The sequence below is a fragment of the Plecotus auritus genome, assembly GCF_963455305.1.
Source record: "Plecotus auritus genome assembly, chromosome: 8".
Lineage (NCBI taxonomy): Eukaryota > Metazoa > Chordata > Mammalia > Chiroptera > Vespertilionidae > Plecotus > Plecotus auritus.
The window spans coordinates 150,612,383-150,638,713 of NC_137782.1; the positions used below are offsets into that span (position 1 = coordinate 150,612,383).

The following is a 26,331-nucleotide window of genomic DNA, read 5'->3' on the forward strand; positions in this document are numbered from 1 at the left end:
CATGACATACATCACAGGCTTTTCCTACTACGTGAGAATTACCCATGTGTTTATCTGTACCCCAATTTGAGCACAAGCCCTCTGGTGTCAGGGTATGTAGCTATCATGTTCCTTGTTATATCCCCCAAGTCCTAGCTTGATGCCTGACACATGACAGGGGCTCCCTAAAGTTTTGTTGAATGAACACATGAATGATTTAAAAATTAAAAAGAAAAAAGGAAAGGATGGAGATACCTGATACCGCCTGCCTGACTGACCACAGAAGGGTGAGCATGTACTGCCTTTACTCGCGCCCCCTGAGACCCTGACTGAGCTTTTCACTAGCCTCTCCATTACCACGTTGTGCAACAAGGGAACAATGTGGGTGTCTAGTGGAGAATGCAAAAGGCAAGCATGACATCTGCACCCACTGTGCCGCTTCCTGACTCCCTTTGGTGCATGGGTCAAAATTTATTTCAAACAGAAACATCCTTCTCTCTATCCACACTCCAGTCTGGAACTTAGTCTTGCCCCTTGATGTGAAAATATAATCCTTACTGGCGTCATTCTGAACTGCGTGTGTTAGTGAGGAAAAGGCTCTGCATCTTTTAAGATATTATTAAAATGTTTCAAAACACATTTCAATGGTTTTATTGCACATGTTTTGGTTTTGGAAAAATCTCTTTCCTAGAGCAACACTTCAATCACTGTAATACTTGCCTTGTGAGGCAAACAATGACCAGAAAGCAGGTTGCTGGGGGAACCTGCACAGGTGAGCCATGAAATAGAGCTGAGCACCCAGCAGAGAAACAGTGCGGCGGAGGTGGGGCGGGGGGGGGGGGGGGGGGGAGGGGTCCTCAGATTGGGAATGATTCTGGGATTGATCCCCCTCCAGTGAAGCCCCATCTTGGGGCTCCCTGAACTTCCCATGGCCCAGAAGATCTTCCAACTCTGACAGTAAATAATCTCTCAAAAACAAATCAACTGGCATCCATGAGCCACCATGATTATAGAGCCAAGGCAGACGATCAACGTGGAGAGCTCACGCTTCCATGACAGAGCCTGCAGTGGCAGCAGAGACTTTGAGGAAACGAAGCGAAATGCTGTGATGCTCTCATTTCCATGGCTAGAGGTGCCGCTCCCCCATCCCGCCAGCTGGAGTTTTCCTGGTGGATGGCAGCCTCCCACCTGGGCCCTCCCTAAGTTGAAGGCCAACTTCCCAAGATGCCTGGGAATTCCAAAGGGTACTGGCTAACAAGCAGAGGCCTGAATGCTTCTTGAGTGACCTTCGGCCCAGTCCCTCCCCATCCATCCCTCCTCCCAACCTAAGATGATGAAAGATAACCATGCCAAGTAGACCAGCAAGCTGAAAAGGAGCAAGGTTGGAGGGAAATAAGGAGCAATGAAACCAGGAAACGCACCGCTGAATTTCCCCAAAACCACATGGACCTTAAAACTTGTCAGACCAGTTTAAAATTAGCCAATACCCAGGAGAATTTATTAAATGCAACTGTTATGATTCATTTAGATTCGTTCCAGTTCTAAAATGATAACACAGTGAAACGACTGTATTTACCCCAAATTGGACACAATAACCCCATTGCTCCTGATTAAAAGATTGGATAAAAGCAAAGATTCAAAACAGCATCTTGTTGACCCACTGTAGCAAAAAGAGAGCTGAGATGAGCTGAAGGCTTGAGTTAAGGAGACATGGGGCTCCCTGGTCTTCCCTGTCTCAGTAAACATTCTGGGGGAGGAGTCTGCTTAACGTGAGTCCACAAAGTGTTTTCTCATGCCCGTCCTATTTTGTTTTGCAACGTACAACATTCTGAACTGTTCCGTTTGTAATTTACAATGAAGTCCAGTCCCCAGGATTTGTCCCTGGTCAGCCAGTCGCAGAAAATCCCACCTCACCCCTTCCTTTCCCTCAACATCTCACCGGCATCGAATCGGCATCAGGTATATGACATGAGGAATTCTTAGCCCTGCTGAAGCGAATGTAAATCAAGGCGTAATTCAAACACATAAATCTTGCTACCAAAAATAATCACTTCTCTCAACCACTTCCCAGACACACCATCCGACTGCCTGCTTCACTTTGCTGTCAAGTTCATCCAGCTGAGCCCAGAATCCTCCAGGGCGCCAGAAGATGAGTATCTATAGCCCACCGTAAAGCCTCCTCTCCCACCACTCTCGCAGGCAGTCCCACCCCTCCAACCCCCCTTGCGGGAAGCAATCTCTCTTTTCCATTTGACTTTCCAGAAAGAAGCTGGGGTTTTATTTTTCCTTGGCTTCCAATCTGCGCTTTGGACAGTGCCATAAAATTCCTCAGTAATTTATGGCCTGTTTTTCCTTTAAAGTGGAAAAGCACTAATCCCTCACAGAGGGGGGAGACAAGCCTTTCAAATGTGAAGTAATCAAGAACTATGTCCAGCCCTGACCGGTTTGGCTCAGTGGATAGAGCGTCGGCCTGCGGACTGAAGGGTCCCGGTTAAGGTCATGTACCTGGGTTGCAGGCACATCCCCAGTGGGAGGTGTGCAGGAGGCAGCTGATCGATGTTTCTCTCTCATCGATGTTTCTAACTATCTATCCTCTCCCTTTCCTCTCTGTAAGAAATCAATAAAATATATTAAAAAAAAAAAAAAGAACTATGTCCATTCAGCAGAGGTGAGTTGAACCTTCAACCTGACCTCCTGTGGGAGGTTTACACGAAGACCCTAGCCCTTGACAAAGGGCATGGTGGTCTCAGGAACGACCTGGTCACAGGTGAGTACCAGTCTGGAAAGATTCCTCTTGACCAAAAACTCTTCTGAACCTGTCACTGACATCTGAAAATCCCCGAGGTAGAGATGTCACCCTCTGGGGGAAGGATTGCTTCCTCTATATCACTCTTCTAAAACACCAGGCTGTGGAACTCATTATGGATATACAGGGGTGGGCTAAAGTAGGTTTACAGTTGCATTGTAATCTTCTTTTGAGTTAATAAAGCTATTGTAATTATCATAATCTGCATTTCTTTTTTTTCATACAAACAACTGTAAACCTACTTTTGCCCACCCCTCTACACCTCATTGTAAATAAGTTTCTCAGCCAAGGGGAACCCAGGAACCTAACTGGGCCCCAGGCTCAGAGGGGCTCTCAAGGGTGCAAAAACCTGAAATCAATCTTCACCTCCTTGACTTTTTTGGGGGGTGTGGGGGGGTATTGTTGCTTTTTCGATGAGAGGTTCCTGCAAATCAGCCCCAATGGTCACATCTTTGCAAGGAGCTTTTTCATAATCTTTTCTGACAAACACAAGGGAATGCACTATTAAAGTATGCCTTCACAATAGAGTTGATTGGTAGCAACAACCAAGTAACACAGGATTTCTGAAAGAGAAGGAGCAAGAGTTAACTTGCACTTGGACAATATTTAGCCTGACCTGGCTCAGGAAGGAGGAGGAACTATGCGCCTCTGGCCTCAGCCCATGGATTCTATATGAACCGTAACATTAGCACTGCTACTGCTGTATGGAGCTGGCTAAACACAGAACAAGGATGAACCGCTAGAATCTCATTTAGGGAATCCTGCTAATGAGGGCCCTATTTGCACTCCTAGTTTCTTATAAAAACACTAGTGGCCTGGTGCATGAAAATTCGTGCACATCAAAAGGGAATTAATTAGAGGATATATTTTAATATTGCTATTTGCCCTTTCTCTATAATAGAAGTGTCAGAGATGAAAGAAAATTAGTAGGATGTATATGAAAATATTCCTCCTGTCAGAGTCTAAGGCACGCTGAGGGACCCAGAGTCAAGTCCCTGCCCACCCGCGTGCACCTTGAAATCACGCGAGACCCAGACCCAGCCGGCCCCAACCCCACTGGGCAAGATCCAGACTCGGCTGGCCCCACCCCCACCAAGCCCCGCCAAGTGGGGATGCACAGCCTCAGGGCCCCCGTCAAGCCCCACTGGGCAGGGCGTGCACCCTCAGGTCCCCCAGCCCAGCCCCGGGGCGGGGGTGTGGCCTGAGGTCCCCCACCCCAGCCAGTCGCCACGCAGCCTCAGGTCCCTGCTGATCGATTGTTATGGCTCATTACAGGAAACCCACCTCCACTGTGGGCACAGCCATCTTGTGTTACGGGAACCCTGCCTCCTCTGTGGGTGCAGCCATCTTGTGACGGTGTGAAGGTATGAAGGTCAATTTGCATATCACCTCTTTATTATATAGGATTTGCCCAAGTCAGCTTCTCTCCTTCTTTACAGTTAGATGCCTATAAACACTTGGGATCCTACTTTTAAAAACAAAGTTTGGCCTTAATGATTACAAGATTAATGAAAATTAATAATGATCCTTTCCTGCACACATACTTGTCTCCCTTGGTCAACAACCCTAAACATGTAGTATCTGCATTAAATAGTAGGGACTAGATTCTCAAGACAGTACTTCCCAAATGAGTTCAAGCGATATGTCTCCAAATCCGTCTTGCATGATCAAATGTGTTTGGGAACACTATTCACTCAATTGCCATCCTGGAGACCAATGGAAATTAGTACATTTAAGACTCTCAGAAGTCCTGCAAGAAATGTTTAGTTTTACTTAATCCAGTTTCCCATATCTACATGATTATGGCATTCCTTTTTTGAATGTGTATGACCTATTAACTTCTGTTATTCTGCAGAACACATTTTGGGAAACCCTGCTCCAACTTAAAAGGAAGGATCTCGCCATTGCAGTAGACTCAATTACAAAGTAAATGCATCCTGACACTCTAGAGAATTCTGGAAGTAATGGAAGCAAAAAAGGGGATTTTTTTTTAAAAGAATCATTCCTTATCATGGTTTCTACCATCTTTTTGACAAGTAAAGACCAACCCCTCACAGATAGGCAAATGGTTATCTCAACCAAACAGACAAGTTTCAACTTTTGTCAACCCAAAGGGTGGTCTCATCAACTACCCCAACCTCAATCAATAGCTAAAGAGCAAACTGAAAACATAAATTAAAAAATCAGCCTCCCTTAGTGAAGGTTCTGGACACATAGTATTGGCATTAACTTATGACCAATAAACTGTATGGATGGATGGATGAGGACAGAGAATGGCAGTGTGATAGGTGAATGATGATTGGGTCAGTGATATAGCCATACAAGCATCTTACTAGGAATCAGGAAACTGGTTTTCTCATAGTTCCTCTGTCTATACTAAATTTTTTACTTTGATCAAGTCGCTTAAGTTTGTGCTTTTATATTTTTCAACCTATACACAAGAAGTTAATGAATACATTGATAGCTATTTTCACATTCTTTCAATTGGAGGAAAAATGTTCCATGGACCTTTCCCCACCTGATCATTCCTAAGAGAAAAAGAGAAAGGGAAGGGGAAGAAAAGAAAAAGGTAGGAAGGAATTTTAATTCATTTGACGCCTTTGAATAGAGATTAAATGTATAAATATATAATGGTATTAAATGTATAATGGTATTGATATCAATACTTTCTGGACCACACCCTGGGTCCCCCGGCTCTGTGTTTGGAAGACTACATACCTGTACATGCGCAGGAACTAGCCTAGCCCTAAAAATCAGGAGACCCAGAGGCGCGCGTTCATCTACCTCAGCTTCCAATTCACCAATTAACGTCCCTGAGTCTTGTACTCAGATGTCAAATTAAGAGGTAAAATATGTATTTACTACCATATAAGTTTGATGAGAGAATCAAGAGAAAAGCTACAGATTTTTTAATAAATGTGTTAACATTGTGCAGTCCAAAGGGTGAGTGCAAAACACTTTCTCTTCCAAAGCCCCGACATTCCTGATCAAAAAGTCCAAAACTGTCCTGAGCTGACTGAAATGTAGCCAGTGCTAGAGACGCCCACCATGCATCAGAGGTTTCTAACCTTGAACTTCTGGCAGTTCAGCCCAAGAACCCTGATGCACCACTATCTGATACTGAATGCCATTTGCAGGGGCTTCCGGACATGAGGGCACGTGGAGAACATAAGGCATTTCAGTTCATCCGGTCACTTCTGCATCCTGAGTTGTTCTGGACTTGTTCACTGAGGAGCAGTGGAGCATTTCAAAGCCAGTCTGTCCTACCCATCCTTCAAAAGCCACCTCCTCCCCGAAGCCTTTAACAACCTTCCCGTAACACAGCTGCCTTTATGGAACTGTTTGGGTGAGCAACTGGGAAGCTTGCTGAGTGCAGAGAACCCAATATCTCCTTTACTGTCTTATCTTCATTTCACTGGGACTCAATAAAAGTCTATTAAATTAGAAATCGTGTTCTCAAACTTTTTTATTTTCACTGAAACCCACAGGAAGAATAAAGATTATCATATAAATAATACTCATATAAACAAAACTGAAGAGGAAGCTTTATGGAGCAATACAATGTGGGGCAAAAGGAGATTTACAGTTTTGTTCATATGGAAAATAATACAATAATTAATAAATAATAATAATAAAAGAATATTCTGATTTGCATACTCACAATTGTAAACACACTTGCCACATCTTGTATTTACCCCTACTGCATGCAATGATAATTTCAATGTTGTTCTATTCGATTTCCATATTTTAAGTTGCTGTTTGAGATCCAATTAATTGATATTATCACCTCAGTTGATGGATCTTGACCTATAGTTTGAAAAACTAGTCAAGATGTGCTCTCATTCTCTCTTCTCATGTCTTTCCCCCTCAAATAGAAAAACAGGTCATCTACAAAAAGTAGACAACAATTCTTTTTTTATTATTTATTTTTAGCTAGAGTAAGGGAGAGAGAGAGAGAGAGAGAGAGAGAAACATCTATCAGTTGCCTCTTGCACATGATCTAACTGGATATCGAACCCACAACCTGGGTATGTGCCCTGACCAGGAATCGAACCCGTTACCTTTTGGTGTACAGGTTGACACTCCAACCAACTGAGCCACACTGGCCAAGGGGAGAACAATTTTAAAAGTTCTTAACTCATTTAAATTTGGAAAGGGTCAAATTATGCTCTCTTGCCTAAAATCCAAAGCCTATTACAGAAGACACATGATATGTGGGCATCCATATTTATTAATGTTTATATTTATTGTTGAAAGTATATATTTTGGTTTTTATAGATACTACCTGCCAAGTTGTTTTCCCAAAAAAGGCTTCACTAATTTATACTTTTCCACCAATAGGTTAGGACAGGATCCAGCTTCCTCTCTCTCTGAAACTGATGTGATCCATCTCTTCAAGTGAGCATTTCTCCTTTCGATATTCCTGGGGGCAGACACCACGACCTCCCCTCAGAGCCCCCACTGCCCCTAGCACAGCCCCAGCACGGAGCAGGGCCACAGACAGAGGGAGAGTGCAGCTCTGGTGCGGGAATGCACACGTGAGCCTTGTGAAGGGTGCTCGGTCTGGGCTCTGAATCTCTCCCAGCACAGGAACAGGCTTTAAAACACATTCACTCTCAGGCACTCAGGAGGCCGTCTGGGCCTATGAAACTACTGTGCATCCCACATGACTCCATTTTCCTGCTTGTTTCTGAATCACTGTCTTATCTGTCTTCCTCCCTTTTCCCCCTAAAATAGTTGGCTTTACGGTTGTCTGTGCACAGTCATATGATAAGCAGTGATACAGAAAAAAATCTTAAAGGCCAAGAAAGGATAAGGAAGCAGAGAGAGACGTGTTCTCTTGCACACGGGGGTGGGCTTCTAAGACTCCAGTTTCCTAGAAAAAAAGCCCGAAGATCAATTTTAAACCTTCAGCCCCAGCAACATAAAGCGGGGGAGGGGGGTGCTGACTGTTTGGCTAAGAAACCGAAACGCTGCTCAGTGTTATTAGGGACTAAGGAAGTAAGATCTGAGTGCCCCCTTCCAGGGGACAACCTCTATCCTCAATTTTCCCATCTGTAAATTTTGAATGAAAATGCCATCCCCCTCCTAAAATCCCAAAGTGGTTCATTGTTGCTGTTTCCATGTGTACAAGAAGATTTCACCCTTCAGGGTTATGCTAAATGAATCTAACAACCCAGGGAGGGAGGTAGAGCCAATTATGACTCGTCCCATTTTACAGTTGGGGAAAGTGAAGTTCAGAGAGGTTAAATTTTTCCCCCAGGTCACACAGCTCATCAGTGGTGAAGCTGAATTGGTAAAGAATAAACCAGCAAACTGTGAACGCCTATATATAAATGCTTGAATGCAGACAGCATATACAAACTTGGCAAACCACAGTCATTTCCCACGTAACTCATTACCATGAGAACTACCATCTATCCAAGGCATGCCTCTCAGATGAAAAGCAGCCCCCAGCCCCAAGCAACCCTCAGACACAGAGAATCAAATAAAACGGACTCTGACAATGTAATAAACATAAGTCCCCAAACCACACAATCTACAATTTATGTTTTCAATAGAATTATAGTCATAATAGCTAACATTTTGTGTTAGCAGTGACAAGCACTTTCTATGCATTCTATGGTTTATTCCAACATGATTAGATATTACTGATCTTGTTTTACAGATGAAGGCTTCAAAGAGGTTACACAATTTCTTAAAAGCTCATGCCACTGGTTCAGGCATGCAACCCAAATTAGAACCTGCCTCCCTCTAGTGCAGTGGTTCCCAATGTGGGGCACATGCCCCACGGGGTGGGGGGGGGGAAGGGGGGGCCAATTTGATTTTTAAGAGGGGCAATTCGAGAATGACTTACTAACAGTGAATTTTTTGCATTTCTTATGGTTCTAGGGGCCTCATATACAGTATATAAATATATGTTGAGACATATTTATGCATTTCAGTTCTCTATTATGTTTTGAAACTTTATTTGCTATTTTTTCATATCACTTCATATTATTATTTTTTAACAATTTCTTAGTGATTTCTTCCTCAGTATTGCAACTGTCCTTTATTCTTTTATTTTTCTCTTTCATGGATACCATGCTCTTTGGAAGCTTGTTTAGACCAAGTTACTGGCCCTTTAGGCTTCCTCCACGTGAACAGAAGTTCACTTTTTGAATAATAAGAATCATAGGTCACAGAGGAGGCATCAGGATTTTAGAGATGCTTAGGTGGGGCATGGCCAAAAAAAAGTTGGGATCCGCCCTAGCCGGCTTGGCTCAATGGATAGAGAATTATCCTGCGGACTGAAGGGTCCCAGGTTCGATTCTGGCCAAGGGCACATGCCTGGGTTGCAGGTTCGATCCCCAGTAGGGGGCGTGCAGGAGGCAGCCAATCAATGATTCTCTCTCATCATTGATGTTTCTATCTCTCTCTCCTTCTTCCTTCCTCTCTGAAATCAATAAAGAAATTACTTTAAAAAAAATGGTTGGGAACCACTGCTGTAGTGCAAAGCTTTTCCACTTAACTATGATGCCACCTACTTCAATATGCAGTAGCTAAGCCGCATCTGTCCCCCCTTACTTTTAAAGTCAAATACATATGTGTAGAATAATAGGGGAAACTGTATTTGGGGAGGATGGAGTATGTGTGAAATACTGCCTGCTCAGTATTTCTGTTTACTCCTTTAAACAGTAGTTAATTAATTTTTAAAAATAATGCTGAAGTAAGAGATAAAACTCCTCCCCATATGTCCACACCCTTCCTTGCCTTTTTCTTTTTTAAATTACATACAGGTGTGTGTGGGTGTATGTTCTTGTATGTGTGATTTTTTTAAAACATTACATTCTCCTCTGTCATGAGAAAAAGGAGAACACCCCAGAGCAAATATCTAAAGAACACCCATTATTTATGTAAATATTATGTTAAATACCATATGTTAAAATTTAACCAACCAAGCATCTTATATAATAAAAGCCTAATATGCAAATCGACCAAAAGGTGGAACAACAGGTGGAATGACCGGTTGCTATGACATGCACTGACCTCCAGGGGGCAGATGCTCAATGAAGGAGCTGCCCCTAGCCCGCAGGCCCCAGGCCAGCCAAGGTGGATGCCAGTGGGGGAGGGGGAGTCCCCAATCACCCAGCTGGTGGCCCCACAGGCCAGGCCTAGGGACCTGATTGCCAGCTAGGCCTAGGGACCCTACCCATGCACGAATTCCGTGCACAGGGCCTCTAGTCCAGTGGTCGGCAAACTGCAGCTCGCGAGCCACATGCGGCTCTTTGGCCCCTTGAGTGTGGCTCTTCCACAAAATACCTCGTGCGGGCGTGCACGTACAGTGCGATTGAAACTTCGTGGCCCATGCGCAGAAGCCGGTTTTTGGCTCTCAAAAGAAATTTCAATCGTTGTACTGTTGATATTTGGCTCTGTTGATTAATGAGTTTGCCGATCACTGCTCTAGTCTGTTATATGCAAGGCAATACGCCAGGTGTAAGCACAGAGTGACATGAGACTATACTCTCAGGGGAAACCTTTTCTGCCCCTGCTAGAGAACAGAGACAGAGTATCCAGTCCTCAACACCAGACATCAATAATTTCAAATGAAGGACACAAATCACAAACGTTACCAGGATTCCAAGGGCCAAAACCGCTGGGGCAAGTTCTAGGAAGGATGGCCCATGGAGGAGGAAGACCTGACTGGGTGTGAGAGTATTCCAGGAATTTGGACACGGGAGATGGGAGCACAGAGAAAAAGTGGGATGGAGGGCAGAAGCAAGGCCTCCTGGAAGAGGCTGCTAGCACATACCATGTGGGATCCACTTAGCAGAAAACAGGGAAGGATACAAGCCATGCAGGGCCCTGAAATCTGGTGCAATGATGAGGCTACCAGGGGTGGGCAAACTTTTTGACTCGAGGGCCACAATGGGTTCTTAAACTGGACCGGAGGGCCGGAACAAAAGCATGGATGGAGTGTTTGTGTGAACTAATATAAATTCAAAGTAAAGGAGCGGAGGGGAGAGCAAGAGAACCCTCCGCTATTTCGGCTCCGCGGGCCGGACAGAACAGCCGAACGGGCTGGATCCGGCCCGTAGTTTGCTCACGGCTGGAGACTCTGTCCCATAAGCCCCCTGAGCAGGGGTGGGGTGGAGGAGACAACTGTTGGTTCCAAGCACCCCAGGGGGTTTTGAGTGCCACTGAACAACCCTTACAACACCAATCCCCTGGATTCCAAGAAACCAGACTAATAAAGAGATGAAAGGCAATCCTAAAGCTGGCATTATGAAATAGTGTACAGGTATCTGGAACTTAAATGAGACAGTCTGCTTCAAAATGAATAAAAAAAAAAATTTTAACCAGCTAGATGGTCATGGCTGGGGACTATGCACACTCTACGAATAGATTCCCAATATTCACCATGGGAAAAGGAGAAGCTGTGAGGTCCTATGGCACATAAGCCAATGGGTGGTCTGAACTTCAAACCTTAAGGTAAGAGGCCACCTCTGCAATTCTAGGGGTTCTCAAAAGGGGTCCTTGATCAAAAAGCACGTTCCCTGCTTTTGGCTAATGCTGGAATTTTCTTAACAAGGCTAAGCCTTTCATTTTTAAAAATATATATTTTTATTGATTTCAGAGAGGAAGAGAGAGGGGGAGAGAGATAGAAACATCAATGGATCAGAAAGAATCATTGATCAGCTGCCTCCTGCATAGCCCACACTGGGGATCAAGCCCACAACCCTGGGATGTGCCCAGACCAGGAATCCAATCATGACCTACTGGTTCATAGGTCGACACTCAACCACTGAGTCATGCCAGCCAGGGGCTAAGCCTTCCATTTTAAAGTGACTACAGCCCTGACTGTTGTGGCTCAGTTGGTTGGGCGTCATCCAGTGCAGAAAAGGTTGCCGGTTCAATTCCTGGTCAGGGCATATGCTCAGGTTTCAGGCTCCATACCTGGTAGGGGGCATGCAGGAGGCAGTAGATCGATGTTTCTTCCTCTCTCTTTTTCTCTCTCTCTAAAAAAATAAAAAAACATGTCCCCAGGTGAAGATTTTTTAAAAAGTGATTGCAAACGTCCCTCCTCTGCCCACAAAGGGACGAAGATATGCTCCTTAGGAGCATACAGCAATCTTTTCAAACAGTCGGCTATTCTTCAACTCTTGCTGCTCCTTAGCAATTCGGATGTCCTGGTCAAAAGCAAAGTCCTTGCAAAGCAATCAGTGTGCAGTGCATTAGAAGCTGGGCTTGTATAAGAGACACCTGGTAGAAAAATGAAGTCACCAGGACCACAGCAAAAAAGGTTGTAAAAAAGCCTCAACACTCAGTTACCACATTAGGCTCACTAGCTAATGAAGGCAGTGATGTTCAGGTCAAAATATGACACTGCCTCTGCTTTTTAAAAACCCAAGAGGGAACAATGTGTCAGGTAGGTCCACCAAAGCCAGCCCGAAGGCAGGTAATCCATGTTCATCTCAACTCCCACCCCAGGGGCCAACTAAGAAGGTCTTAGCAGACCCTAAATTCCTGTTTCCTGTTGCTACCTTATCTCAGAGAGGAAGGGAAGTTGGGACCGACAGGAAAAGGGTTAGCTCAAAACTCCTCAGTTGGTAATTATTGAACAAAATCTTCAGTTGGAAGCACAATTTTACCTGTCTCTAATAATAAATATTAATTGCAGATGTTTACCAATAATATATTACTATTTATTAAGAACTTTCTAGAAGCCAGGCACTTTTACATGTTTCATCTATTATTACAATAATTCTGCAAGCAAGCTATTAATCCCATATTTATTAGAAGGAGGAGACTGGTACAGATAAGTTAAATAATTTGCCCAATATCGTGCAGCCCAAACTGATAAAACTGGAATTCAACCCAGGACTGGCTGACTCCAAAATATTTTTTTACATTTATGAATTTCGACAAGCCACCACTCAATTACATGAAGGATGCTACGAAGCTGCTCTATCAATCTTATCAAGAAATAAACAAAAGAAATTTAACTGGAAATATAGCGTGGGAGATTGAGGTTAGCCCTCAAGAAAGATTTCCTTGATAACCAAAAGTTCAATATATCATGAGTGATTCAGTTCAACACTTTGCTGCAAGCAAAATTCCTAGAACACAGAAAGTATTCAATATATATTTGTTGAATGGCTGGCTGGCTAGATGGATGAACAGATTAATGAATGAATATCCATTCCATCCACCATTCTCTTTCTTTGGATAGCTTGTTTTGTTTTATGTGTGTGTGTTTTCAATGAAGCAATTATTTTCGGATTGCATTCCTACTTTAATCTCACCGGTTTGCTGACTGCCCTCATAACCCAAATACTAAAAACCACTTGTCCAGCCCTGGCTAGTGTGGCTCAGTTGGTTGGAGTGTCATCCAGTACAATTCCCTGTGAGGTTCAATTCCCTGTGAGGGCACATACCTAGGTTACGGGTTCAATCCCCCGTGGGGTACGTATAGGGGGCAACCGATCGATGTTTCTCACATCAATGTTCCTCTCTCTCTCTCTCTCTCTCTCTCTCTCTCTCTCTCTCTCCCTTCCCATCTCCCTAAAATCAATAAGCATGTCCTCAGGTGGGGGTTAATAAAAACAATTAAAAAAAAAACACACACACTGCTTTCCAATGTTTTTTATGCTCTTATTCCAATTTGGAGGAGCTCACTTTCCTGTCTATTCAAATTCCATTTTATTCAAGGCCTGGCTCCAAATCTTACCAAGAAGCCTTTGCTAACTAGAACCCATGTGAACCACCTCTCCCTGTTTCATAAAAAGGTGTTACTATTGAATCCCCAAATGGTCCACCTGAGGAAGGTCCATTCCTTCTTTTATCTAATTACTAGAGGCCCGGTGCACGAAATTTGTGCACGGGGTGTGTGTCCCTCAGCCCAGCCTGCACCCTCTCCAATCTGGGATCCCTCTCACAATCATCTAGGACTGCTGGCTCCTGCCTGCCTTCCTGATTGCCCCTAACCGCTTCTGTCTGCCAGCCTGATCACCCACTAACCACTCCCCTGCCAGCCTGATTGATGCCTAACTGCCCTTTCCTGCAGGCCTGGTCACCCATACCTGCCCTCCCCTGCAGGCCTGGTCACCCCTAACTGCCCTCCCCTGCAAGCCTGATCCCCACCCCCCAACTGCTCTCCCCTGCAGGCCTGGGTCCCACCCAACTGCCCTTTCCTGCAGGCCTGGTCACCCCCAACTTCCCTCCTCTGCCAGCCTGGTCACCCCTAACTGCCCTCCCCTGCAGGCTTGATCACCCCCAACTGCCCTCCCTTGCAGGCCTGGTCCCTCCCAACTGCCCTCTCCTGCTGGCCATCTTGTGGTGGCCATCTTGTGTCCACATGGGGGCAGTCATCTTTGACCACATGGGGGCAGCCATCTTGTGTGTTGGAGTGATGGTAAATTTGCATATTACCCTTTTATTAGATAGGATGGTTTTCAAAACTTTGTCCAGCAAACACTAGTTCTATGACCCTAATAATTTTTTCACAACTAAGAAAGAACATTCTGTGATAATATCTTCATCATAGAAATGTGTAGTTGTATACAGGGATGTACAAGTCCCCTTGCAATGGGCCATCTAGGAAACTTTGATATACTAATGTGCATTTAACTGTGTAACATTTCCCAACCTCTTGGATCACAGCAAGGAGAAGATACTCTGGCAAACGCTGATAGGTTACATGCTCCAGACTTGCTGGCTGATTGATTCTCTCAATGATCCAGACAGAGGGCCATTTAAAAATAAATTTATTTTTTGTGGGTCTTGAACACTTGATCAAGAAGCAAGCCATCAAAAATTGCTTTGTGATTTCGATCACGACACCACAGAAAGATTAGGAAGAAACAAAAGCAGAAGCTGGCACTTTTTCAGGGGAGACAAGATTTAGCTTCCTGGAGAACAATAAAGATGAAATTTTATCAAGTGCTAGGCTGAGCAAAGTCAAGGCCTAAAATGCAGACAGCCAAGTCAGGATCCCTGTTAACAGAGGCCTTACACAGCCTCAGACTATGCTAACTCACGGGGAGTCTAAGGTCCAAAGCCACCAATTAATAGAAGTCACTTGACTCTCCTTCAATAAATTTCCCATGGGAAGAGGTGAGGTCTAGGTGGCTCCAACCCTGAAAGGCTTGTGATGAGCTCTGCTTCTTAGCTGTAATTTTACATACCAGTATATTTATGTTATTCCTTGATTCATATCGTGTCTCCTACAAGATTATATACTCCATGACAGCAGGGACCAGCTCCTGGCATAGAGCCTGGCAACTAAGGTATTCAATAAATATTTACTAAATGAATTTAAAAAAATGGCTGGGACAATGAGTGAACACACCACTTTGTCCACTGGTTAGAAACTTTAGAGGCATTAATCATCTTTTTTTTAGACTGTACCAGATGAACTTCTAAGAGCAGAATCCAAGTCAGTCTGATTAAAGAATGCTGCCTATTTGAGCCTTTACAAGTCAGACCCCAAAGGGCAGGCTTTTATTCAACCAACTGATGAGTAGGTTACATAGACTTCCTGAGTGGCTTATACTCTGATTGGCAAGCCACTTGCGGGATAGGAGAGGGGAGGAGACACACTTCCTGCTCACAGATGCTTACATCTGGCTGGGAAAAGATGACTGGCACCAAAAGATGTTATCATCTGAAAAACAAGCAACTCTATTCAGGAAGGACAAAAGCAAAATCAAAGACTATTTTTCCCCCTCAATGGTTAATTATAGATTCACCTGCCATGATTTTTCAAAACCCTCTTGAACATGATTACATTTTCACCCTGATCTACTTCTTGGGATCATTAGCTCAATGAGTTTACTCCTTGGTGGCAAATAAAGGTGACTTTTCACTAGCTTAGAAACGACCTCTAACCACTTCAAAACTACAACTAAAAGACAAAACGGACAAAAAAAGAAAGAAAAAGAAAGAAACGACCTCTCTGAGACTTCAAGGTAAGATAGAGGGGACGGGAGGAGGTGGGGGCAGGGGAGATCCCCCTTTCTGCACTTGGATTTGGTATCAGGCTTATGCTTCCCTCCAAGACACGAGATTACAGAGCTCAATCATATTCCCTCCGCATTTTTCATTCTGTTCAGACGCTGCTATGACAATTGTATGCTCCTGTCCTCTGGGTTCTCCCAGCACAGTAGATGTTTGGCCACTTCACTTGGGTTCTGCCAGAAAACTAGATTTCAAACAGGTGCAGCCCTGCTGATTAGCATTATAATAGATTGTAATTACTTAACAAGCCCATATATACCCAGAGGAACTCGGAGAGAAATATAATGTTTTGCCAAGTGTAGCTTTTATTTATGTAAAACACTGCAGGCCTGCTCTGGAGTTCTTTTAATCTAAGTGAAGCCCCTGGAAGAAGGAAATGCCTCAGTGAGCTCTGTGAGTTCAGGCGCTGGAATTTAAAATTTCGTTTCTTGTTGCTGCCAACTACAAAGAGTTTTGTTTCTAAAGCCCTTTAAGTGAATTTAAACTTGATTTTTTCACCTTTATTGTTGAAAGTATTGCATATGTCCCCTATTTTCCCCCATTGACCTCTTCTAGCCCGTCCCCACCCCCACCCCCACCCCCACCCCAGGCCTTCACCACCCTATTGTCTTGTCCATGGGTTATGCATATATGCATACAAGTTCTTTGGTTGATCTCTTCCCACCCTCCCACCTTCCTTCTGAGATTCCACAGTCTGTTCCATGCTTCTATGTCTCTGGATCTATTTTGTTCATCAATTTATTTTGTTCATTAGATTCCTCATATGAATGAGATTATGTGATACTTGTCTTTCTCTAACTGGCTTATTTCACTTAGCATAATACTCTCCAGGTCCCTCCACGATGTCTCAAAGTGTAAGAGGAGTTCTTTTCCTCTGCATAGTATTCCATGGTGTAAATCTACCACAGCTTTTTTATCCGCTCATCTACTGATGGGCATTTGGGCTGTTTCCAGATCTTAACTATTGTAAATTGCGCTACTATGAACATAGGGGTACATATATTCTTTCTGATTGGTGTTTTGGGTTTCTTAGGATATAATCCTAGAAATGGGATCACTGGGTCAAATGGCAGTTCCATATTTAATTTTTGGGAAGCTCCATACTGTTTTCCATATACACTTGGTTTTAATTTCTGCAAAGGAAGGACAAGTGGGCCTTTTCCTTCTCCCTTCATCCCAGCATCTTGCATAGGCTCTGGGCCTCTAGAGGGTATATGATTTCTATTGAAATCACAGAACCTCAGACTTCATGGAGACACTTCAGAAATTGATACATGGGAAATAATATAGCATTCCCTCATTAAAACATCTTAATGGACTACAGATTTTTATAAGTAAAATATTTTTTCCTTCTTCCTTCTTTCAACTGTACAGAAAGATTTCTTACGGAATTCACTTGCCATACTGGGTTTCCCAAATAGACTTCATACTCCTCGAAGGCAGGAATAATACCAAACACAACTCTTGTTTTTACCAAGCCCCCAATATCTAGCATAGTAGGTACTAGGGAATACACACTCGTTTCATTCATTCAACAATGTGCCAGGAATTGTTTTGGGTGCCAAAAATACAGCCATGAACAAAAACCTTTGCATTTACAGGACCTCTGTTCTGGTGTTGGAGATGGACAATAAAGATAAATAAGAAAAATATATAATATATAAGAGCAAAATAAAGCAGGAAAGGAGCATATAAAATGTCAAGGAGAGGGTAAATTTTTATTTTATTTTTTTAAATATATTTTATTGATTTTTTACAGAGAGGAAGGAAGAGGGATAGAGAGTTAGAAACATCGATGGAAGAGAAACATCGATCAGCTGCCTCCTGCATACCCCCTACTGGGGATGTGCCTGCAACCAAAGTACATGCCCTTGACCGGAATTGAACCCGGGACCCCTCAGTCCGCAGGCCGACGCTCTATCCACTGAGCCAAACCAGTTAGGGTGAGAGGGTAAATTTTTAGAAAGGACTGCTAGAAAAAGACTTACTGAGAAAGTAATATTTGGTAAAAACTTGAGCCATGAGGAAGGAACATTCTAGAAAGATGAAATGGCAAGTGCAAAGACTGAGGCAGGAGCATGGTGAATATTTTTAAGGAGTGTCAGTGGTCAGTATGTCTGGGAAAGGAGTGAGCAAGGTCAAGAGTAATGAGCAATGGGGTCAGAGTGTTCATAACAGGATGCCTGACGATATTAGCCTTGCAGATTATGATAAGGACTTGTGTTTTTACCCTGAGGGATTTATGTGCAGAGTGACGTGACCTGGTTATGTTGGGTGAACCAGTTAGGAGGCTATTGAAATATCCCAGGTATGAGATAATAGGGACTTGACCAGAGTGGTGTCAGAAAGATCATCAGACCTGGGACACATTTTGAAGGTAGGCAACAGATACTGCTGATGGACTGGATATGAGGCATCAAAAATGGCTTCTCACGTTTTCCAGCCTGGACAATTGGAAGGATGGAGTTGCCATTTCTTGAGCTGGGAGAAGTCTATGAAAGGCTTAGATCAGGGAGGGAGGTGGAAGAAATCAGGTATATAGTTTTAGACATAATTAAGTATGAGATGTCCTTTACAAAATCAAATGGCTGCCCCGCCGGTGTGACTCAGTGGTTGAGCAGCGACCCATGAACCAGGAGGTCATGGTTCGATTCCCAGTCAGGGCATATGCCTGGGTTGCAGGTTCCATCCCCAGTAGGTGGTGTGCAGGAGGTAGCCAACCAATGATTCTCTCTCATCATTGATGTTTCTCTCTCTCTCTCTCTCTCTTCCTTTTTCTGAAATCAATTTAAAAAATTACTTAAAAAATTTTTTTAATCAAATGGCAATGCCAAAAAGGCAGTCACTTATGTGAGTTCAGAAGTTCAAGAGCAGGTATGGGCTGGAATTAGGAATTTAGAGTCAACAGCATTGAGAATATATTTAAATCCATGAAGCTAGATAAAATTAGTACAGTGAAACCAAAACAGCGGCTCCCAAATACCCCTATTTCCAATTAATCATATGCCTCAATAAGGAATTAACCTTTGACTATCGTGGCCACAATTCCTGGACTTCCCAAAACAACCTCATTTCAAGTAATTGTTATATTTTCAAAAAGGCAATTTGTTAAGTGTAACTAAATTAAATTTATTTGTAGACTATGTGAGATTTTTCTTATAAATGCATTTACAACTCAAGGAAAAAAATACCTTTCACTGGATCTATGTTCTGACTTAAGGTTCTAAAACTATGAATACATACACATAACTCTTCAAGTATTAATAATATTGTTAAAATGCATTGTAGCCTGGCCCTTTGCTAAAATCTTTACATAGATTCCCTTGTTTCTCACAACAACAACCCTAAGACGTAAGAACTGTTAAATTCTCACATTACAGATTAATGGGTTTATAACAGCTAAAGCACAGGTTAAGTCACATGCCCAAAGGCACTCAACTAGGGAGTACTAGAGGCATCTGTGATTAGAACTCAGATTCCAGGGAAAGGGGCCCACTGAGGAGCTAGGGAACTGAGGGCCTCAAATAGTCTCTAAAGTGGCTGCTGGTCAAAACACACAGGAGAAACAGGACCGACAGACAAGGCCAACAGACAAGGCTGACTACCCATGAGGCCTGAGGCCCTTTAACTTCAGGCCCCAATGCCATGGGGCTGTGATAGCACTGGGGTAAGAACTAACCCTTAGGGTAATTATTAAACAACCAACTTTGTACCAAAGGGAATAATTTTTAATCAGAAGGTCAGAATTTTAGGAGTCAGTAGGGAATAGAGTAGCAAGAGACTCATAGACCCTCAGCTGCTGGGGAACAAATGCAGGCTTTAGGTGCATAAACCATTCTCAGGTGCACATGGACCATTCCCAGTCCTTCCCCACCCTCTTCCCAGCCCCTTCCCACCTCGGTCTATTTAAATGATGATGGAGATTTCCATACTTCCTCTAAGATTTCCCTACAAAAGTCCTAAAGATAGAGATACACCTTTGGGCAGTGTGTATCCAGGTGTGCTCAGGCCATCATCTCGGATGCCACTCGGCAGGGACTTGTTTAATCACAAGTGTCCTCAGGCTTCGCCCAGGGCATCAGCATCTAAACCAAGAGGGGCCTTTCCTTGGCCTTTGCATTGTAAGAATCTCCCCTCGGAAGAATCAGCCCCAAAGCCTAACAGGGCGCAGGCCTATTTCCCAGGATCAGCAGGGTAGGAAGATTTGAGAAGCCCTGTCAATAGGCTGTATTGGAAATATGAAACCGAAACTTTAGTGTCTCAATCCTTGCCAAATAAGATGACCCTACTGAAGAGAAATATTTTGGAGACTCTGTAAAGCTGGCTTCTTGGGGTGCTATAGAATAATCAGCTCAGTAAAGAACTGGGAGGTTTAGGAGACAACAATACGTGCAACAGTTAAGCATTCATTGCGCCCTTCCTAAGGTTCAGGCATTGGCCTGTATACTTGACAGATATTGACTCCTTTCACCCACAACAGCCCCATTTTATTTTAGCTAGGTATTTTTATTGTCACCCACTTTTTACAGAGGAAAAAACAGAAGCGCAGGTTAAATGGTTCACTCAAGGTCACGAAAGATTGATGGGATTCAAACCTACACATCCTGTCTCCAGAGCTCTGCCTGTAAGCGCTTGCTGAGCCGCCTCTCAAAAGACGACTTTGGCCAGTGGTTGAGTGTCAACCTGTGAACCAGGAAGTCATGGTTTGATTCCTAGTCAGGGCACATACCTGGGTTGTGGGCTTGATCCCCAGTGTGGGGTGTGCGGGAGGCAGCCGATCAATGATTCTCTCTCATGGTTGATGTTTCTATCTCTCTCTCCCTTTCCCTTCCTCTCTGAAATAAATTTTTTAAAAAATGTTTTAAAGATGACGTTGTCATTACCTCGGCATTATGAGTAGCTCAGCACCTCTTCTACAGGATGAAGCAAGGGAGTGACCCTAAGCAAAGATGTCTTCAAAGGCAGGGGTGGTGCAAGGGGGTGAGGGAATAGGGAACTGAGCTCAGTACATAGACCTAAGCAGACTACTTAAACTATAGAGCAAACTCCTGAGTGTGTAGGGGACCAGCCAGCTGTCAACCTGCGTGCTCCATCCACGCTCTCTGCCATCTACTGTGCTCCCCACCGTCTGTCCTAAATGCTAATGCAGCTCCATCTAGCCTCTGATTCTAACACGAATGCCCACATTTCTAGTTTATACAATTATGCTTATAAATATTGCTTTAGGACTTACAAAGGCCTACTAGAAAATTTCAGGACATTTCTGTACAAAATCTTGATACATTAATTACCCGGAGCTATTCTGGCCCAGGGTTTCCCAAAGCATCTTCTGATCCAAACCTTGAGGACAGCTTGTTAAAAATGAGGACTCCTAGCACTCATTGTAAGCCACAGAATTAAGAGCTCTGGGGGTGGGCAGGAGGGTCTGTGGCGTTATTATCTTGTTCTTGGAAAACCGAGCTATAGCAACGGTGTTTACTGGGATTCTGCTTCGAGCACAAGTGAAATCCTCCCATGTCTCTGTAATAAGCTTTCTCTAAAGAACCCCCTTTATCATCACAACTGATCCGTCTCCCATTATCTGAAGAATAATGATCTCAGCCTGGCTTTTAAACACGTTGGAACCCACCTCAGTTGTCTAAACTCCCTCCTACTCCAGTGTTTCCAAAATGTGTCCCCCATATCACTAATGATTTTAAGAGGTACCTGAGATGAACTTCTTTTCTTTTTATTTCAGAGGCCATGTGTTTATTTTCATGTGAATGAAGAAAAGTCATAACAACAGTATCCAAACCTGTGATTTCAAGAAGACTGGGGCTCAAGTGGAAAGTCAAAGAATCAATGTTGAAAACTATTACATAAATAATAGCACAGGCAGTACCCAGATAATAAGTCTTAAATTTAGGGAACGTGACCCTGCCTGCTCCTTTCTGACAGGCACCCTCCGTTTCAGCCACGCTACTCTGTTCTCCGATGCTGACCACAGGCATTCTCTGCTTTTATTCCAGCTGTGTCCGTGCCCATGAAACACTGCCTCCTCTTATAAATACCACTTTAAATGTTACCCACATTTCACACCCAATGCATGCCTCCTTTCAGGAACCCTCCAGATCCTTCCAGCTCTCCTAGCCTACTCCTTTTCTGAATTCCTTCAAATATTCATTTAGAACCTTATTGTTGTTTACCTGGTTATATGGAAGCCCCTAGAGCAGTGGTCTGCAAACTCATTAGTCAACAGAGCAGCAAACTGCAGCTCGCGAGCCGCAGTTTGCCAACCACTGCCCTAGAGAGTCCCTATCGTCTCTTTTACCTCTGGATTAGAGTGCTAAACTTCCCTGTTTGAATCTGAGCAACAAACAGCAAATATAGATGAATCCATCGCTCAGAAGAATGAAACATTCCACAGCAATGTGAGGAGAAGCTCCAGCTCCCCCTCAGATTTCTTAGCCACACCTGAAAAAGGTGTCTATCTTCATCACTGCCAGGTAAAGAGCGCAAAGGCCTGAGCCCGGGGAATTCTACCCGAAGGTGTGATTCTGTAGTGGTGCCCTGGCTGATGAGAATGGGAAAGGTGACCTTACTCAGCCCACGTGCAACCTGGCTCTCTTTCCAAGGGCCAATCATCTCTGCTGATGCATGCCCACCCTCAGGCTGGGGGAACCGGAGTTGCCACAGCCTCCTCTAATGAAAACAACACTAGATGAGCAAAGAGAACCAGCTCCACTTCTTGCTTCATTCTCCGATGCCTTCAGCCTTTCTGTATCTCAAGTTTCTTTAAAACTGTCTAACACCTGTCATACTTAATTCACACTTGCTATAAGGCAAAAGAGATCATGAGATAATGATTTTGAAAGCTCTTTAAATTACCATGCACAGTAAAAATGTTCAGGGACGCAGCATACGTATCTGCAGGGAAAACAGACCAGGGAGGCTCAGTTCTCCACCAAACAGTGGTGAGCAAGAGGAGATGTTGGCCTTTCCTCCAACCCCCCTTTGCCTGTCATGTTACCTCGGGTACCACTTAGCTTCTCTGGGACGCAATGTCCTTGTCTGTAAAACGTGCCTGTGCCCTAGGTGATCTGGTCTAGGGCCAAATCCAACATGAATTTGAGAAGCTTAGAGAAAGATAACCAAGCAAGACTACTGGCCACTGTACGCTTCACTGGAAGTGCTCAGAAGTGGGAATGGTGCCCTGCTGAGCCCAGGGTTTGGGTGGGCCCCAGCAAAGCACCACCAGAGGCACTCAGACATCTCCCCCTCCAACCAAGACCTGTTCTCTGAATAAAAGCGGACCTGCTGCTCTCTGCCTCCCCTCAAACTCCCTCCTCTGCATATAAAGCAAAAGGCCCCATCTCCTCACAACCATAGTCATGGCTTTTTTTCTCCTTCCTATCCTAAAACAACTTCAGAACCATAGTTGTTTAGTATTAAGGTCTGGCTCTGAACTTAGTTATCCCTTCATCTCCCTCTCAGACACATACGGCTTTCATGAGTAAAAGTACTAACAGGCATGTGTGGAAAGGACATGGGGAATGAGTGGAAACTAGGGTGGTGGGAGGGAGGCAGAGGTACGGGGCATTGTGGAATGGAATGGCACTGCATTCTTTGAGATTCCACAAAGGTTTGCCTGCTTCCCAAAGTGTAAGTCACAAATCACCCAGGGATGTACTTGGCATGGTGTGTTGGAGCTTCCCTGCAAGGTCCGTAACCATGGTTTCAGGCAGCCCACATCACAGCCCTGAGGATAAAGAGAAGAGGCTTTTTCTGATTTTCCCCTAAAAGTCCATTGCCTTGAAAAAATATGTGAGGTGATCTGCTAAGGTGATTCATATGCAACCTCTGACAATCATGAAGTTATTTGTTCTCAATAATTAGAAGGTGATTTCTCTACATCTCTCCACGAGAAGCAGATACTTCTCTTCTTGTGTAAATCAAAGAACCCTGAAAACATATACACCCAGCGCCACACTTGCTCTTGGTGGAAACAGGTAACAAGAATTTCTAAAAATACAGAAATGTATTTCCTCATTTAACACTATCCCTCCTAGAACAGCTAAAACAAGGCTGTGTTCTCCCTGCTTCTCTAGGTACTGAAGCTGAAGGCATTCAGCTCATATAGTCCATGGACAAGGCCCATTTCCCAGCCCCTAATATTTTGACAATGTAATCAATTAACTCAATCTCAGACTTAGAAATGGTATTTCATCCCACATATCTTGAAAATCAAAACATAGAAACTGTAAGTAGGTTTCAAAGCACTGATTTTTCAATTACTCGCAAGCAGAACCATTTTTTAAATACAACACCCGTTCTGGATGGAGGGGTAATGTGTTGGGCAAAACAAGCTGGGCTGATGTTTCCTCGACCCTGGAGGTGGCATCCTAGAGGAGAACACATTTTTCTCCCTGTATGTCCGAAGATGAGCTACCCACCATGCCACAGAATAGAAACAAGCTAGCTTCCTCCGGAGGGGAAAATAAAGCAGCTCCAGACTCAGCGAAGCAGGACAAAGCCAGGACGTGCAAGAAGCCTTCAGTGTAGGGCTCCACGTGCCTCTCCAAGGACAGAGGAACCCACCCACACACAATCACACACAGCCAGCCCACCACACGCCTGCGGAAGGCGCCGGCCAACCCTCAGGCACTGGCTCAGGGCTCTCTCAGCTTGCGAGTTCCCTGTAGCACCCGCTGGCTGGAGGGGCCAAAGAGCCAGACCCTTGTTCCAAGTCTCTTCTTCTTTACTCCAATGCCTACTACCTCTCCCCACCTACCAAGTAGAGGGTGCTTTTCTCCAAGGTAATTGAGACTTAGGTAGACACACACACTTCAGGTGACAGTTAAGTCCCAGCATCCTACTACCAATGCCAAGGCCCTTAGTCGCCCCTTCGCACCCCCAACCAACCCCGGACCCCACAGCTGGGCTCCTGGACCGGGAGGCGCCAGACTCACCCAGTCCTCGAAGTGGCGGCTCCCGTTCTGCAGTAGCTCCTCAAACTGGATGGTGCAGTTGGCCACGAAGTCGTCGTAGCCGATGGGGGCATCGTGGAAGACGGCCAACTCGATCTTGCGCCCGTTGCACACATCAGTGACGAACTCGTCGTGCCAGGCCGGGCTGTTGGTCTTCTGCTTGGTGGCCGTTTGGCCGATGCGCGAGTCGTCCACGTTGAGGGCAATGTAAGGGTCCAGAAGGAAAGTCTGTGGCCGGAGTCCCACTGCATGGCGCAGCGACCAGGCTGTGGGCTTCAGGCTCACAGCCTCGCAGATTTTGATTTTAAGAAGGCCATTGAACACTACCATGGTCGGGGCGTGGAGTGGGGCCGGGATCACTCCGTCCGCCCCGAGGGCAGGATGAAGAACCGACGCCCCGGTGTTCGGAGCCGCGGGGGCTCCTTAGTCCCCTCTCGCCCCACCCCACACTCTGCCTACACCTTGTAGCGCTGCGCCCTGGCGCGGGCGATTCTCAGTGAGTGCATGTATTTCCTCGCCGGGTTCCTAACGGAAAACAGGGAGGGGGGGAGAGCTGGGGGACGTCCGTGTTTGGAACAAGCCTCTCCCCCCCTACCACCAGCGGCACCTCCAGAAGAGGAGAGGAGCTGTCGGCTCCTCTGCCAGCTGCGGGGGCTGTCTCGCCGCCTCGCTGGCTCTCCGGGTCCGGGCTGCGGGAAGCGGGCGCCGCGCCGGGCGCTTACCTACCTTTCCGAAACATAATCCCCGGGAAATTTTGACTCCGGGAGGGCGAGGGTGCGGTGGGGCAGGGAAGAAAACCGGGGGCGCAGATTTCAACCCGGATCCTCTTCGCACACCCAGCGCCCGCCTCTGACCGCGCGGGGCGGGGGATGGACCGAAGGATGTTCAGTCTATCCGGAGGGATGCATGTCGAAAGGAAATGGTCCTCCTCGAAGCCAAATTTTTAAAAATCCACAAGCCCCACCGCCAGCCTGGCCGCCGCCTCTAGGACGAAGCAGCGCCGCGCTACGATCGGCGATCGGGAGGCGCCAGGAGCCCGGAATCTCACATCGGCGCGGGCTCGGAGTCGGGGTGGCCGCTGCTTGGGCTAGGGGCGCAGGCCGGCTCCGGCGGTGCGCAGCGCGGCGGCGGGGCCGGGACTGCGACTCTGCGCGGCCCCACCTCCAGGGAGCCGGCGCCCGCCCGCCCGCCGCGCTCTCCGCGTCCCCGCTCTCGGCTGCTGCTCGCTCGCCACCCGCCAGCTCTCCCCCTCGGTCCCTTCTCCCTCCGTCGGTGTGCGAGCGAGTCTCCCTCCCTCTAATGCAGGAAATGCGCAAAAGACGTCAGAGAGAGAGAGAGAGAGGGCGAGGGCGCGCGCGCGCGCTCCTGTGTTTAGGGAAATAGAAAGTTTTGCCGGTTGGGGGAGCAATACGAGAAAAGTGAGCCGAAGTGAGGACGACGGAGAAGCGGGCGAGTCTGCCTGGGTCGCGGCGGCAGGCGGGGGAGCCAGGCAGGGAGCCCGCGCGGGACCCCGGAGAATGGCGGCGCGGGGCCTGGGGTGCGGGTGTTGCATGCTGTGGATACCTGACCTTTGCTCTCCCC

The 26,331-nt window shown here is 45.5% G+C and overlaps 1 protein-coding gene across 4 annotated transcripts in view; it reads right to left on the reverse strand.

Moving 5' to 3' along the window:
* PRKCE (protein kinase C epsilon) overlaps nucleotides 1–26,034 on the reverse strand; it is a 465,420-nt gene extending 439,386 nt beyond the window's left edge. For 3 of the 4 annotated variants that reach the window (XM_080685093.1, XM_080685091.1, XM_080685094.1), the window contains exon 1: nucleotides 24,733–26,034. In XM_080685093.1, coding sequence (XP_080541219.1) covers nucleotides 24,733–25,080 — 348 coding nt within the window. In that variant the 5' untranslated portion in view covers nucleotides 25,081–26,034. The remainder of the gene's footprint in view (nucleotides 1–24,732) is intronic. The other variant, XM_080685092.1, reaches the window with a different exon arrangement.
* Nucleotides 26,035–26,331: the final 297 nt, after the last annotated feature.